Raw genomic sequence first — 15046 nt, forward strand, 5'->3', positions numbered from 1 at the left:
AGATATAGCACTCGTGACCAGGAAGCTGCCAAATAGCCAACAACTTAGATATAGAGTTCATGGAAGCTTGATTGCGTGTATAGAACCATAAACATCGATCTGATGATTCTACGGACAGCTCTTTCCATCATTGAGTGTTATCCAATGGCTGAGGAGTATCACGGTGATGCGATGTGGTGGTAGGAAATGGTTGGGCAACCCCGCCACAACGTGGCGGCAGCTCAAAAAGCTCCAAACGGCAGTCAAGCCACATTCGCTTAGTGTCCGTGCACCCGCAAGGTAAGGTGGGCGGGCTGAGGTAGCTGGTAATGGGGTAGCGCTACTACAGCAGCACGGCATGGACGACGCAGCTACAGGTTGCCTGATGATTGTGTGAAGCTCTGCCTCGTCCCCATCTACAGCCTCGACTCTCTCAACCCCAAGAACACCACCAAACCCGACATTCCTCCACCTTTGATCCTCCCGTACAACATCCCACACTACCACCGTAGCTTCCCTCACAGAAATCTGTCAATATGGTAAGCTAACCCGCATCCCATGGTTGGATTGCCAGCTGGTTTGTTGCGTGGCCCATGAGCTAACCAAAGTATCCCTGCAGACGTCGATAGGAACTGGCTACGATTTGGCCAACTCCATCTTCTCCCCCGATGGCCGCAACTTCCAGGTCGAGTACGCAGTCAAGGCAGTAGAGAACGGCGGCACCTCCATCGGCATCCGTGCGAAAGATGGTGTCGTCTTGGCAGTCGAGAAGGTCATCACATCCAAGCTGCTGAAGCCCAGCGCCAACAAGCGAATCGCAACCATCGACAAGCATCTGGGAGCTGTACGTTTGCACACTGCTCCTTGAGAGTTATACATGACCCGGAAATAGCTAACCCTCGCCCCTCTAGGTCTACTCCGGCATGATCCCCGATGGCCGCCACTTCGTAGACCGATCCCGCGACGAGGCCCGATCCTGGCGCGATACCTTCAAGACCCCCATCTCCACTTCAGATCTGGCTTCCCGCATGGGCGGCTACCTCCAAGCCTACACTCTCTACCAATCAGTGCGACCTTTCGGTATCACCGCCATTGTCGGCGGTTTTGATTCGGAGCTCGAGGCCCCCGTCGACGGCGAGGTCGGCAGCGGCCCTTCCATTGGCGCGGGCGGCAAGGTGGAGGGCAAGCACGGCGGACCCGGCTTGTACATGATTGAGCCCAGCGGCATGTACTGGGGCTACTACGGCGCGGCCACCGGCAAGGGCCGCCAGGCGGCCAAGGCCGAGCTCGAGAAGCTGAACCTGGCCGAGGGCGAGCTGGACCTCAAGCAGGCGGTCAAGGAGGCCGCGCGCATCATCTACGTGGCGCAGCAGGACAACAAGGACAAGGAGTTTGAGCTGGAGATGACCTGGATCAGCGGCGCCAACGGCCCCACCAAGGGCCGGCACGAGGAGGTGCCCAAGGAGCTCATGGAGGAGGCCGAGCGGTTAGCGAAGAAGGCCCTCGAGGGCGACGACGAGGATGACGAGAAGAAGGACGACGACAAGATGGAGCTATGATGATGACGATGATATATCCTCCTGCATCTTGGAAGAAGAAATGGGGTTTTACGCATGTACAATACGGCGGCGTTGAAAGCACGCCGGAGGCACTGGGATAACCGCATAGACTAATTCTATCTAAGAATCTCAAGCATTGCGGTCAAACGATCATGCTCGTAAGGCCGGATGGAGTCCTCAAGGCATCAGCAGTCCAGCGGTTTAGCACATCATGCGACCGTTGAATCGAATTGAGCAGGCGTGGGCCAAGGTTACATGACTCTTACTTGGTGGTTCTTAACCATGAAACTTTCGTATGTGTATGTGGTCGTTGTGTTAACATTGAAGATAGTAGACCTCAAGACAGAACCCCAATCGCCTTTACACTGCAGAGGGCATGTACTACATCAGCTTGGCTCGCCTGGGATCCCAACAACATGGCAGTGTCCCCCCTGCCTATTCCTTCTTCCTTTGACCCGACCGACAGAGCCTCCCGTTCTGCGAGTTGGGATACCCGTCGACGGCCTCGACGGCCCAGCCCTCGCTGCCGACGGTGGTGGGCGCCCAGAACAGCTGCCAGGGGTCCCAGGCTTCTTTCACTTGCAGCAGCCGCGCGTAGTGGGGCCCGAAGAAGGCCTGCTGCCAGTCGGGCTCGCCCGGGTCCCCCTCGTTCAGGTAGGCGCCCGCGCCGGGAGAGGCGGCGCGCAGCAGGGCCATGTGGCGCTGCATCTGGGCGTCGCGGGCGCGGGCTTGGTGGGGGGTTAGGTTGGGGGGTTGGAGGTCCATGAGCATCTATAGAAGGGAAAAGGTAGTAGGGGATTTAAGTCAGTGAGATACATTGAAGGAGGTAGAGAGAGGTAGGTACACACTTACGGCATGCATCAGGTTCTCCCGCCACGCCGGGTTCACGGCGTTGTCCGACGCGGGCCAGCCGGCCGCCGAGCGCGTCGGCGACGTCAGGGTCCCGTGGAAGTAGAAGTCCTCGTCGTACCCGGCTTCGGTGGCGGCGCGGATCGCGGCCATGGTGGCGTTCCAGCGGGCGTCGTCTTGCCAGTTGGTTCGCGGGAGCAGGCGGGAGCGGTATCTATGTACTCACAGGTTTAACCTTGTCATTAGCATGCTTGTCTGCCTGCCTGTCTTCAAGTCTTGTACCATAGGTAGGTGGCCTAACTTACCGCGTGTTGACGGGCTGGTCCCCGGTACCGCTGCGACGGGAGGCGCCGTATATGCTTGGGTTCTCTGTGGCCGGGTCGGCATCCGCGGCGGTCAGGACACCCGCGCTCCGCAGCGAGGCGTACAGGGGCTGCATGATCCGGGACACCTCGTCGCGGCTGCGGTTTAGGAAGGTGCTCGTCGTGGTGAAGCGGAAGCCGCCGTCTGCTTCCGGGTAGATGTAGCTGAACCCCTGTCCGCCGTGGCCGTCTTCGATGACGGTGCCGCAGAAGCGGTAGTACAGTCCCACGCCCGTCCAGAACGCGTCGGCGTTGCGCACGACGAAGGTGCCGGCGGCGGGTACGGAGGGGGTGGAGGTAGAGGAGGATAGGGTCAGGCGTAGGGAGGTGGTGGTTAGGCTGATGGGCGGGTGGGCTTTGTGCACGGCGGAGATGATGATGCCGTACGTGGCTTTTACCCATTGGGCGACAAACGTAAAGTTAGTCAACTAACTACCCGGGCTACGGGGGGGGTTCGTTGTCTTTTTGTATATTTCTTACCTCCGCCGCCGCCCCGCAAAGCGAAGAACAGATCCGAATTCGTGGACGGGTCCGCCGTCACGTAGCGCCCGTCCGCCGTCACGACGCCGAGCGAGAGCACCTGGTCCGCCCCCAGCCCGAGCGTCGACGAGACGAGCGAGTGCCCGCCGCCGCCGACCCAGCCGCCCACGCCGCCCACGGTGTTGCCGCCGGGGGACACGACGGTGATGCCGCCGTGCGCCGCGGCGAAGTTGGACACCTCCCACGCCTCGACGCCGGTGCCGAGCCGGACCGCCATCCCTGTGTAGCTTTCGTTGCTGCCGCTGCCGCTGCTGATGGTGTACGTGGGGAGGTACTGCGTCTCTTTCATGTGGTGCACCCAGATGCTGAGCGAGCCGGCGCCGACGGAGCGGCCGCCGAAGTCGTGGCCGGTGTTCCTGTGTTAGTGGTCATAAGAAATCAGTCAGCCGTTTGAAGATCATCCTGGCAAGGAAGGATTATGTTAAGTTGCTCGTCGTGGGTGTTGGTCTTCTTACTTGATAACCAACCGTATACCCTTGTTCCTGGCAAAGTTGACAGCGATCTGTACATGCTTAGCCGTCGTGGCGTTAATCACGTACTCCGGGAACCCCCCACGGGTACAGTTCCTCATGTCCCCCCTCCCCGGGTCCGCCGCCTGCGTCGTCTGGTTCGCGAGGACCGGGCAGGTGCTTCCCTGCGTCCACTGCGCCAGCTCTGTGAGCGGGTCGTCGAGCCAGAAGCGCGTGGCTCTGGCGTCCTGGAGCAGAAACTGGCACTGCGCCGCGTCGTAGGCGGGATGGTCTGGGTAGCATACCGCGCCCGCGGGCGTGGGCCGGAGCAGGACGCCGTCGAGGGAGCGGTTGAGGCGCGCCCATTCCGTCTCCGAGGGCCAGAGGTCGTCGCCCGGGAAGACGCGGCATCGCTGCTGTTGTTCCTGGGATACGGTGGCGGCGGCGGCGGCTGTTGCTGCTGTGCGGTCGCCAAAGGCGATGGCGGAGAAGTCGCCTACGTCTTGCTCGGTGAGCTGGACCGAGTCAGCCACCAGTCCGTCCAACGGGTCATGAGACGCAGCAGAAGCGCCCAGTCCAAATGCGCCGATGAGAAGGAGAGACGTGGTTTTGATAGAAGGCATGACTGTTGGCATTAAGTGCTGCGAATTGCCTTCCTATGGCCACAACAGTTTGGTAGATCTTGACCAACTGAGTCAGGATGTCTCATATATGTATCTACGCACGATATAAATCATCCTTCTCTCTCTCTCTCTCTCTCTACAGAGACGACCGGCCGGCCTTGATCCCGCCCCTTACACGGCCCTCCCCCCATCTTCTGGCCAGGCACCATATTCCCGCAAAACCGACTGCAGTAATATCTTGAAACCCACCACCTTGTCCATCCAGCCGCAGCCCGCATCGCAGCTACCTACCAACCTACCTCTGTCAGCCATAGCGGGAGTTTTTGAGGGCAACAAACAACGAAAGACGGGAAGGAAGGAGGCCACACCACCTCGATTCACGACCAGTGCCCCTTTTAGGCAGGTGGGCTGAATAATTCCCTTGGTTTCACGGCCGAAAGCTAGCTCGCTGGCCGGGGGTTTCATTCGCGGATGCTACCACACGGTCACGAGGCGCCTGCCTTCATGCGGTTTAAATCACATACAGCTGCAGACTTCGTGTGGGTGACGTTTGGGCCTGGTAAAGCCTAGGCGGTGGTCAATATCTTTAGTTGCGTTTCTTCGAACCGTCAGCAATGCTTATATAATCATTGCTCAGCTTGTAGAAATCAAGACTGGACAGCACATTTCTATCATTAGATATATTGCAGTGATGGCTGGCTGCCGGACAACTGTGCCGTTCGTCACCCTTGCGCGGATGGGTTGGATTTCTACTCCGGATGGGTGTCAAGTGCCCGGATCACTCGGGTCTACTGCCTCTCGCGTGTAAGTGTAGGAAACGGAGATAATGAGTACTCATACACGGACCAATTCTTTTGCTACATAATTCGTCTAACCTCAAGTCGGGGGTATCTCGGATAGGTAATATAGATATGTACACATTTGCTCAAGCCTTCGCGGTGCTAGCGTGGCCCTGACACCAGTTGATCCAGTCGGTGAAGAAGGACGGCTGTATCCGTTTCCTCCCCAGAGTCCAGTCAATCTGGGTTTGGGTGTAGATTGCCGCGGCCCGTTCGACGTTCTCCTTGTCCGCAGCGAACAGGCTGGACACGACCAACAGGCTCGTCGTTGACACCGCACGGGCAAAGGCATGCGTGCTGTCCAGCGAGGCTTCCTCGTGGATCTTCTGCAACAGTTCGATCTGCTTATCTGCGTCAATCGCAGCCGAAGCTTCCGTGACCTTTTGCCCCTTCTTGAATACCCTGGCAAAGTTGGCGAGAATATCAGTCGCCTTCTTCGAGAGTTCCTTGGTCTGCGTCGTGCGGATGAGCCCGAGAAGCGGCAGGACCAATTCAAACGCCAGGGGGTTATGCGTCTCCTTTTTAAGATAGATATCCAAGAAATCGAGCACCCGATGCTTGAAATGAACCATCATTTGTCGTGCATCCTTCTTCTCCTTGGTTTTGTTGGTCTTCTGGGCCCGTTGTTTGAACACCTCGACCAACTTCTCATCTAGCTCCATCATTTCGGAATCTGTCATGTCGGCGTCATCGTCAGAAGTCTCAGCCTCGTTGTCCTGGTCGAGACGGTGGCTTCCCAAAACCTTGGCAAGAGCAACATCGAGGTCGGCGATGTCCTTCGCTTTAGCCTCATTTTGGGCCTCATCATCGTCATCATCCTCGTCGGCGTCAGCTCCCTCGCCATTCAAGGTGACGAACTCGACATCAGACCCAAGTTCCGAAATCTCGTCTTCATCATCATCATCATCGGCATCCTCATCTTCGCTTCCACTTTCACCGGACTGGTCCGCATCTGGCATGTCTTCATCCTCGGCGTCGAAGAGAGCCTGTTGTCCTTTCATATTCTCTTCCGCGGCAAGGTGCTCCGTCAAACCTTCGAGAGCGTCCGCAGAAAGTTGCGGTGTGAAAGCCTCGAAAACCTGCTGTGTGATCTGCCGCATCAAGGGAGACTGCCTCGAGACCATTGAAAGCAGGATCTCGACGAGCAGAGATGAGGCCGCATCATCCGTCTCCTTCAACTTTTCTGCGCACTGCTTCAAGTCCTCCAAGGTAGTAAGAGCATCAGCATCGCCGTCATACAGCTGCAAAATGGTGATAGCATAGAGCAGTGCCAGGCTGAGAGAGGGGCTGCTCTCCGAACCCTCCTTCTGGCTCTGCTTGGTAAGCTTCCGCAGAGTCTTGAGTGCCGCCTTGCGCTCAGCTTCCAGATCCGCACTCATCTTGACCGCTGTTGGCTCTACAATAACCACCGCGTCACACAAGAAACGGTAATCCGAATGACGCTTTGTCAACTTTGCGAGGGCGGATGACAGTCGGCTGCGGAAAATTTGTCGAGTCTTGTCAGAAAGTTCAGGAGAGAAGTTGGCCGAGCTCGAGTACGAGTTCTTCACCAACTCTTCAAGTGTAGTCTTCAGCACCACATCTTGGTCCCGTTGCAAATCACCCGATTCGTCTTCCGATGACTGTTTTCGGACGCACATGAAGAAGACGTATCCAGCATACACCTGGCGACATTTGTCGACCTCGTCTTGCTCTTTGACGACAACAACAGGTGCCTTCAGGAATTCGAGAACATCCTCGACATTATCAGATGTGACATGTTGAAGAATCTTCTCCACGGTGCTTTGGTGTGTTTGCTGGTCAAAGTCATAAGCACCATTCTTGCCGAGGAGCTCTTCCAAAATAGGCAGTAGGCTGGCTGGCTCCGATTCCACGATGCCCTCAATAATCTTCAGCGATTTAGTAGCTGCTCGGTGAAGGTAGCGGTCCTCCTTGGCCGATTGGTTAATCAGGCATCGCATCAAATTCTTCGAGAACAGGGCCTTGATTGAGCTGTTTGACTTGAGAGCGGCGAAACCGTGCAAGAATTTCTGGAATATCATCAAGCCGCGGAATTTCTGTTGCTCGGTAGCGTTTTTGGAAAACAAGCCATCTATAGTCGTTAGAAGTGGGTTCTTGCTAGCCACAAGCAGAAAAGGGGAAAAACTCACCATCAATCACCGTGCTCCAAAAGAGCTTCAAGTCGCCAGCATCGTTTGATTTGCTCTTCTTGACACGCTCGATGAAGTAGGCTAGAATCAGATCCCATACGAAATGTAATTGTGCATTCCAACTGCCTGACTTGGCCTTGATCATCACGGCTTCTTTAGCGCCCTCATCTTGCTTCACATTGTCCTTGAGCACATTTGCGAGTTCGGGCAAGCTCTTGGTGGCCAAGGGGTGGCTCCAAGGCTTCGAGGGCATCTTCATTTCTGGATAGCACGTTGTAGCTCCAAGCCAGAGGCCAACGCCCTCGGCTGTCTTGCCCAAGCCAATCTTGATAAGCTGCTGAATTGTTTCGCTGGCCTTGGCCTCTCCCATTTGCGGCAATGTCTCGACAATGAGCCACACACACTGTGAGCGCAACCATACTTTCTTGTTGGCCAAGTCGAGCAGGAGACCCATGACCTTGGACCACCTGTCCGAATCATCACTGTCAAACAGCACCTTCGACTCGATGAAGCACTGTAGTCCAAACAGTTGCCCGTAATATAGATCCCTCTCCTCTTGTCCCGGCAAAGCGCCGTTGGGCTTGGTCTTCTCCAGGAGGATGTCCAACACAGTAGCGAATGGCAAGCCAGGGAACTTGGTCTTGCTCAAAGCCTTGGGGCCAAAGAGCTGGGCGAGTATCTCGGTCAGCACGAGACTGAATCCCACTCTTGACGCATTGCGGGAACTGGCGAGGCCGCGGAACAGGCGCTTCTCGAGATGCCGCGCGAGGACGGGTTCTTCGCTCGCAAGGAGACCGGTAATAACGGCATCTGCGGCGGCAATGCGCTCGGCATTGTCGAGACTGCCGAGAAGATCGTAAACCTCGGCCTCGCGCTTTCGCTCGTCGTTGGTGGTTACTGTCGCAGAGAAGGGAGATTTGTCGAGATCAAGGTCGACGGCTCCATCGGCGGGAGTTTGCTTTGCGGGCTGGTTGCCATCTTTGGACTTCTTTCGGGAGGGCAGAGCATCGTTGCCGCCGTTCTTGGCGCCTCTCTTCCGTTTGCTTCCCATATTGTCTGATGTCCAGGGTTCAATGGGCGGATTTGGTGATACGATGCTGCATTTGCATAATCGTTAATTTTCATGGGTATCGACTATCACTATCGTAATGCCATGGATAAGAGCGTTGATTCAACTTTTTTTTAATTTTGCCGCCACTTACCACCCGCTGGGAGCTCCCCCGGGGCGGCTCCACCTGCCCCTCCATTGCCTAATTGCCCATTGCTCATCGCCTGGCTGTTGCTAGCTACCCCTAATATTTAGCCCTGCTGGCGTAATAGCGAAGGTTACGAAACGGAGATCATGTTTCTAGGGTCAGTAACAGGCGATATATACTGTATGGGACCCCGAATCCAGGGTCGTGGCCCGACTGCGAATATGTGGCCGGCACTATTGAGCTCATCATTACATAGACGAAATGACCGCGGTGGTTTCCGTGTGGATGTGTACTATCAGTTGCCTAGGAGAATGAAGTTTTTTTCTGGTCGTCTGCAATTTTTCTTTTTCCCACATGGAGATGGATGGGGCTCTGGATCACAAGGGATGCTGCTAAGCAGTCGAATTTGTCAAGAACCCTACAGGCTCCTCTTCTGGCCCCCTTAGGAGCGGCCGAAACGTAGCTCCAGTCGAAAGAAAAATCCAGAAGCACTGAAGCAAGCATCAGCCGTGTCGGAGCCCGAGATAGCTGCCGCCAGGGTCCAAATCAAGGGGCCAAAAACAGTTTTTTGACAAAGGAATGCCGGCGTCCCGGTAGCAGTAAAATCTTTGAACGCAGTAGCGAGTGGGCAGAGCGCTATGACTGTTAGAACCACAGGGCTCCAGCAGCTTTCTTTTGGTTGTTTGGCCAGCCAGCAGCCTCGAGTCAAGCAAGGGCCAAACAAGAGACGATCAGTGAGACTATTGCGACGTTGTTCGTCAATGCTAAAACACGTTATGAGCACCTGAACTTGATAGCACTTCGCACCGTACCGACTGTCTCTCAACAAGACCCGACCCGTTGCTTTTCCAGACAGCCGGAGTCGGAAACCAGCGACTGGTCCAACGCCATCTTCCGCGAAGCTATGGATAGCTTTAGTAGTGATACTACCCAAGCCGAGGTCGAGTGATACTTGATCAGCGTGGCAACCGACCGGCGGCGACTGGCTAATGGACACAGCCGTCCTCATAACCGCGCTGAGCTGACGGAAGGATGGTAGACCCTGCTCGGCTCTGCAGACACGATGCAGACGACCGACTGTATGTAGAAAGTGCTTGCCCGGCTTGGGTTTAGCCTCGTCTCGTGACTTCGCGAGCAGAACCGACCAGGGCCCTCAAGCGGATGTTTACTTATACGCGCAAGACCTGAGAATTGTTTACTTGAAGCCCTTACCCCTCATTTGGGAGCATAAAGCCTGCTGGGCTGGGCAGTAGACTGGGGGGGGGGGGGGATCGCAACCCTTCCCCATAGGCACTCCACTGTTCCTTGCTGAACATCAAACACCAATGCAGGACCATCGCAAGCACCAGGGCCGCCAGAAGGATCCGTTTCCTCCGTTTCGCAGGACCATCGTGCATCTCGATGATACCGTACCCTTCCTTTATGCCGCGAGGGCAAGAGTCAAGACGGCCGCGGCTTCTGCACCCAAGCCCAATAGACTGGTCAATACTAGGTGGGCGGGACGTCGGAGCCCGTGGCTGCGTGGGGATTGAGCTACTTGCCGGATGAGGAGATCAAGCTGACCATCTCAGTCTACCTGAAGAGCTGAAGCTGCTGAGACCCGCGAGGGCGAGGGGTAATAGGCCAATTGACGGCGCCCATTGGTCGTCGGCTTGTATCCCCCAAACCTTCGCCAGCTTGCTTTTCATGCAGTCCACGTAGGGATCGGAACCGTAATCCTATCAGCCTAAGCCGTTGCGGTCGAACCGCAGATGGCGGTCAGCAGACTGTCTGTGTCTGGTGCATCTGTACGGCTTGCGACTGACTTGGGTGCTGCATGTCATCCGGTGTGCATCCATCTGGTTGCTATCGTCGTCTAACCTACCTTACCACAAAAGCCACAAATGTAAACAATCAACAAACGGATTACCATAATAATAGGCTGGATCTCGATACCCCTCTAGTTGCGGTGAAGCGCCAGTCTTATGCAACGCCGTTTCCTTGATTTTCCCCATCGCAAAGAATGGCCCTCGATATACGAGTGAGATCACGAGATGCCAGTATGGGAGGAAGGTTAGCTGTACTATGGGAATCCGAGATTGAAAATGACGATTGTTTTGTGCGCCAACACGAGGGTCGCGCCGAAGATCGTAGGCCGGACCGGAAAACTTGGCCTGAACGCAGGGGAATGACGTCGGCCACCGATTCATGAGATCGGGATTCAGGACGGGTGATCGAAGCTCTCGCCCCTGGCTCCCTTAAACCATCGGGCGCTGCCACGCGAGACGATTGGCGCTACTTGCTTTGGAGTGATATCCATTTTAGAACGTTTCCCGAACAAATTGGTCGCTTATCAAATCGACGGGCTACCAGCTTATTCCTTGGGTTTTTTCCCTGGCGGTTTTTATTTTTCCATCGGGCCAGCTTACTGGTCCGAGGTGGTGTGAAGGGTGTGAAGGGATGTGTGAAAGGGCCAATTCTCCCGGCCAGGATCTGCTTGCTGCCAGGCTGAGGCCCGTCCTACTGGCCGAGCGTTCATCTTCATCTCTGGGTAGAACATTATTTTTATTCCCTACCCGGCCACCTCATAAGCGCCCATGTTATGCCTCCATTTCTGGGATCGGGGAAGCCCAAGGTGATTTTCTCCAATGCGGCTCGGGCTGTCATCAAATTTGAGCAATGGAGCTTTTGCGCTTGTGTCTTCCAATCACACAGAGACACGCCGAATATTTGGTAATTATTTGATTTCCGCTCAGGGCAGTGGGAGATCTCGGCCTATCTTGTCATCCCATGCGCGCCAGCACATGGGCTTCGGTCTTCCCTTATGTTTCCATGATGCCCTGCTGTAGCCCTACCGAACATCAACATATAATAACATAAATACCATGCCAAAACATAACAGAACATAACAATTGCAGCAAGCATAACATAACAGTGGCTGAATCAGTTCGCTATGTGCTGGCAATCCACTCCGCAGACCGCCGGGCTGTGCGGTGATTGGGCCGGAAGCGCACTACGCCATGCCATGTAAACAACGGTAACCATGTCTGTTCTGCCCTGTCTGTCATGTCATGACTGACGGACTGACGGACTGCCCTGGGCTGCCAGGACCATTGTCAAACGTCGGCCAAGACGTAAGTAAGCTGCAGGAGCTGTGACTGCAACCAAGGCAAGGTGCAGGTAGCTAGGGTCCCGGAATGGGCAGTTGGGTGCAGGCTACTGCATGCCTACTGCATGCTCTTCCCACTGCTTCCGCTTTCGGGTCACCTCGGCCACTTGTCATCTGGTACCATTCGGATGGAGCGCCCTACGTCCTTACGAGCTTATTAACCTACGAGCTGCTGCCGGGCTACTTTCTGACGCTGCTGCAGGGCTTCTGCAACCACAAAAGCCAAATCGACCGCCAGCGTCTTGCATTTCTTCGCACTGCACGGCATGGCCAGCGGGGCTCTCCCTGCCACCGATGCCCCATCCCAACACATAGCTGCCGGGGTGATGCTTATTCACACAGCAACCAAGGAGGAACCGTTTCCAAGTAGAAGCCGTGATTCGGCGAACCAGCCCAGCCCGCACCCGCCCAATCTCCAAAAGTCTGGTACCGTTGCTGTTAAGCAGAAACACTGTTTCTTCTGCGGTGTCAATGCTTTCCACGCTTCGCTGCTTTCGACGAAGAAGCGAGTTTCAGGCCTGCAGAAAAGCTCTTCCACGGTGCGATTCAATTCCCACAGGGCTGGTCATCAATTAATCGTTCGACGCCTGCGCCTTAGTGCACACAGTATCGTATCCGACGAGGACAGAAAGCATATATATCGGGGATATATGTAACTCAGCCGTTCGGCAGTTTGGATCGTTGAACTGTAGGTACGGTGCGGCAAATGGGAAAGGCTTCCCGCCCCGCAAGTACTCAGACCTGTAAACCCCAGCCTGTTCCAGGCCTGCGACAACGGGACTGCGTAATTTGCAATATTGAAGGGTCCGGAACCCGTTGTTGGACCCCTGGAGCTATACGGGCGAGGGTATCGTCAATCGTTGGGGGGATTTCACGTGTGGATGGCACTGCGTGTCTCACGATATGATGAGAGCTGTTGGCGTTGCATCACGGCATTCCTGCTCTAGCGAGATGTTGGCTCGGAGGTAAGCGTCATTCCCAATGGCAGCCGGGGCTCTCGCGCTCGAGAACACCGCCTCCGGGGCAGCCCAGGAGCCATTGACAGCTGAAAGCTTCTGCGTTGGCGCTGGACAAACGCCTGGAATGGGTGTGCGTGCGTTCCATTCTGTTGGATCCAGGGCCTAGCTCCTGTCGCCGTCGTCTGGCTTTGGGGGCAAGTGAAGCACGCCGTGCTATTTGTCTGCCAGACCGACTTTTGTCTCTGGTCAGCATACTCAAAATTAATCTATCTCGAAACAAACTCCTCGACTCGCTCGGGCAATCTAGCCTTCTGAGCCCGTTCGTCTCAGCCGCCCAAAATGAACCCCAGACCGCACAGTTTGGGCGCAGAACTGCCCTACATGTAAGCCGCTGTAAGCCCATGTGACCAGGCCCTCAGACGAACTGGCTGCACGATCCTGCTGGGGTATTTCCCAAAGCAGAAATAGCCCACAATGCGGCGCTTGGCGATCGCCCTGCTTGCTCTGGTTGTGGCCGCCTACCACTAGTATCTGAGTATCTGTCTGTACGTATTGTATGCATCTGCAAGGGCGAGAGTCTATGCAAAAGCATATTGCCCGCCTGGCGAAACAAACCGTGGAGGAATTCTGGTTTGACAGAAATAGTTCGTGAGCCAATTTTGGCAGTCCGGGTCTAAAGGGATAGATTAGAAATAGAAGCCGGCGTCGAGCCCGGCTTGGGTCGGCGATTCCCATTAAATGTTCGTAAAGGACATGCAGGCCTGGCCCTGCCCTGGAGCTGAGGCTATCTCTAGTGTGAGCTCACCCAGCAACGCCCTCGAGGAGCCCGCTATCGTGACATAACTTGCATATAATGCTTGCAGGTTTTTAGGAATGGCAAATGACGGACGGAATACGCTGCTCGCTGTGTCCCAGTTACAGGGCAAATGCACACTCGCTCTAACAGTCCGCGGTAACGAAAAGAAATGTCTCAAAGAAGGAGGAGGCTGGATGATGTCTCACCAGTATACCTACGCCGTTCTTTTTTTCTTTCGTTATTGATTACCACCGGTCCGGTCAGTTAGGTACATGCATTGAAGTTGAGCATGAGTGCATCGGTGATCAGACGAGATGTAATTGCGTGATCTAGCAATAAGAATTCTGGGTACTCGTACCGCAGATCTGGGCAGCCGGTGCCTACAGCCGAGCTTACACTGCCAGACTGTGGTGTGTGTGCCTGTGTGCCTACTCCATCGCCGGTTTGGGCGGGCAGGTAACGGATTAGGAAACGAGCTGGCACCATGAAACCTCCCTGCTTGACGGACAGGGTTTCAAGGACAGACTGACAGGACGAGATGGCGCCGCGATTCGTCAGCGTCAGCCGAGTCGATGCGAGTCCTTGATTCCGGGCTGTGACCTCGAATTCAGGGCTACGTACGGTGCATTGGTCCGGGGGGTGCAAATGGGACTCGGGGTGCAATGATGGGGGGCAGAATGGCACGCATTACTGCATTGAGCGCTTGTAGCTATTAGCGGTAACAGCTGGAATGGCCGATTCAGGTTTTTGGCAGTGGTTGTAACAATCAATATGATGTAACCAGCTCCTGCCTCTGTTTCCTAGAGCATGGCATGTAGTAGGTGAGCCCCAGACAGTGGGCAATTGGCCCTTGGGATAGCGTAGTATTCGACCAGCTAGCGAGGAAACGCCTTGGTTCCACAGGGTTGCAAGACCAGCGCTTAGCGGGTTTTGTTAGCCCGATGGATGGGCCATACTTAGAAGTTGCTATTAGCAGCAGCACTTGAGCAGTAGCCAGCAGCCAGCGCCAGGAACAGGTACCGTCACCCATGCCAGGGAGCCAGCAAGAGCGCCCCATGCATGCCATGCCCATGCCCAGCTTGCTGCTGCCCCTCCCTCATCCCACCCACCAGCGAAGGCCCCCGGCCCCTGTAGGTGACAGCGGTTGAAAACGCAACTAGCGTTTGCTTCTGTCTGCTCAGTAAATAAGTGCGTTGTAGCACTACAGTGCACACCAAATTGCCCCTGACAACGCTGTCCCAGGCGTTTTTCCTGTGCTGGACAGCAATTGTCTCTGCTCTCCACCTTACTGTCCCAGGCCGTCCAACAAAAGGCACGGTTGCCCACGGTCACTTTTGTAAGTTTCCCTTTCCTCACTCATCCGGCCTTGAAGTCGACAAGCTTCAGCCTACCGCCGTGCCGCCTTTCCCCCCCCTCCGACAAAGCACACTAGACACGATCCTTTGGGCATAGACGTGTTCAACATAATCGCCAACCCCCGAAGCATCAAAGAGAAAGAGCCTTGGTGGTTTTCCTGACTCGATCCTGATTGGACGTGTGTGTGTTGGTCCCGCAGTTCGCCATATCGACTTCCGTGGTTGTGTGAACGAACGTGCTA

General features: G+C 55.5%; 3 protein-coding genes across 3 annotated transcripts; 1 reads left to right on the top strand and 2 right to left on the bottom strand.

Moving 5' to 3' along the window:
- Window positions 1–515: 515 nt before the first annotated feature.
- On the top strand, window positions 516–1538 carry PG985_015728 (nucleophile aminohydrolase; the record flags this gene model as incomplete). The annotated part of the gene is made up of 3 exons (XM_066835494.1): window positions 516–518; window positions 599–823; window positions 891–1538. 3 exons carry the CDS (start codon window positions 516–518, stop codon window positions 1536–1538), a joined length of 876 nt encoding a protein of 291 aa, XP_066676697.1.
- Window positions 1539–1973: 435 nt separating this feature from the next.
- On the bottom strand, window positions 1974–4361 carry PG985_015729 (FAD-binding domain-containing protein; the record flags this gene model as incomplete). The annotated part of the gene is made up of 5 exons (XM_066835495.1): window positions 1974–2309; window positions 2391–2601; window positions 2693–3140; window positions 3230–3645; window positions 3829–4361. 5 exons carry the CDS (start codon window positions 4359–4361, stop codon window positions 1974–1976), a joined length of 1944 nt encoding a protein of 647 aa, XP_066676698.1.
- A 925-nt stretch (window positions 4362–5286) lies between these two features.
- PG985_015730 (uncharacterized protein) lies at window positions 5287–8401 on the bottom strand (the record flags this gene model as incomplete). The annotated part of the gene is made up of 2 exons (XM_066835496.1): window positions 5287–7292; window positions 7351–8401. The coding sequence occupies 2 exons, from the start codon at window positions 8399–8401 to the stop codon at window positions 5287–5289; spliced, it is 3057 nt and encodes a 1018-aa protein (XP_066676699.1).
- Between the last annotated feature and the right edge of the window lie 6645 nt (window positions 8402–15046).

Source organism: Apiospora marii, assembly GCF_038362585.1.
Source record: "Apiospora marii strain CBS 49790 chromosome Unknown utg000013l_segment0_segment0, whole genome shotgun sequence".
In the NCBI taxonomy this organism is placed as follows: Eukaryota; Fungi; Ascomycota; class Sordariomycetes; order Amphisphaeriales; family Apiosporaceae; genus Apiospora; species Apiospora marii.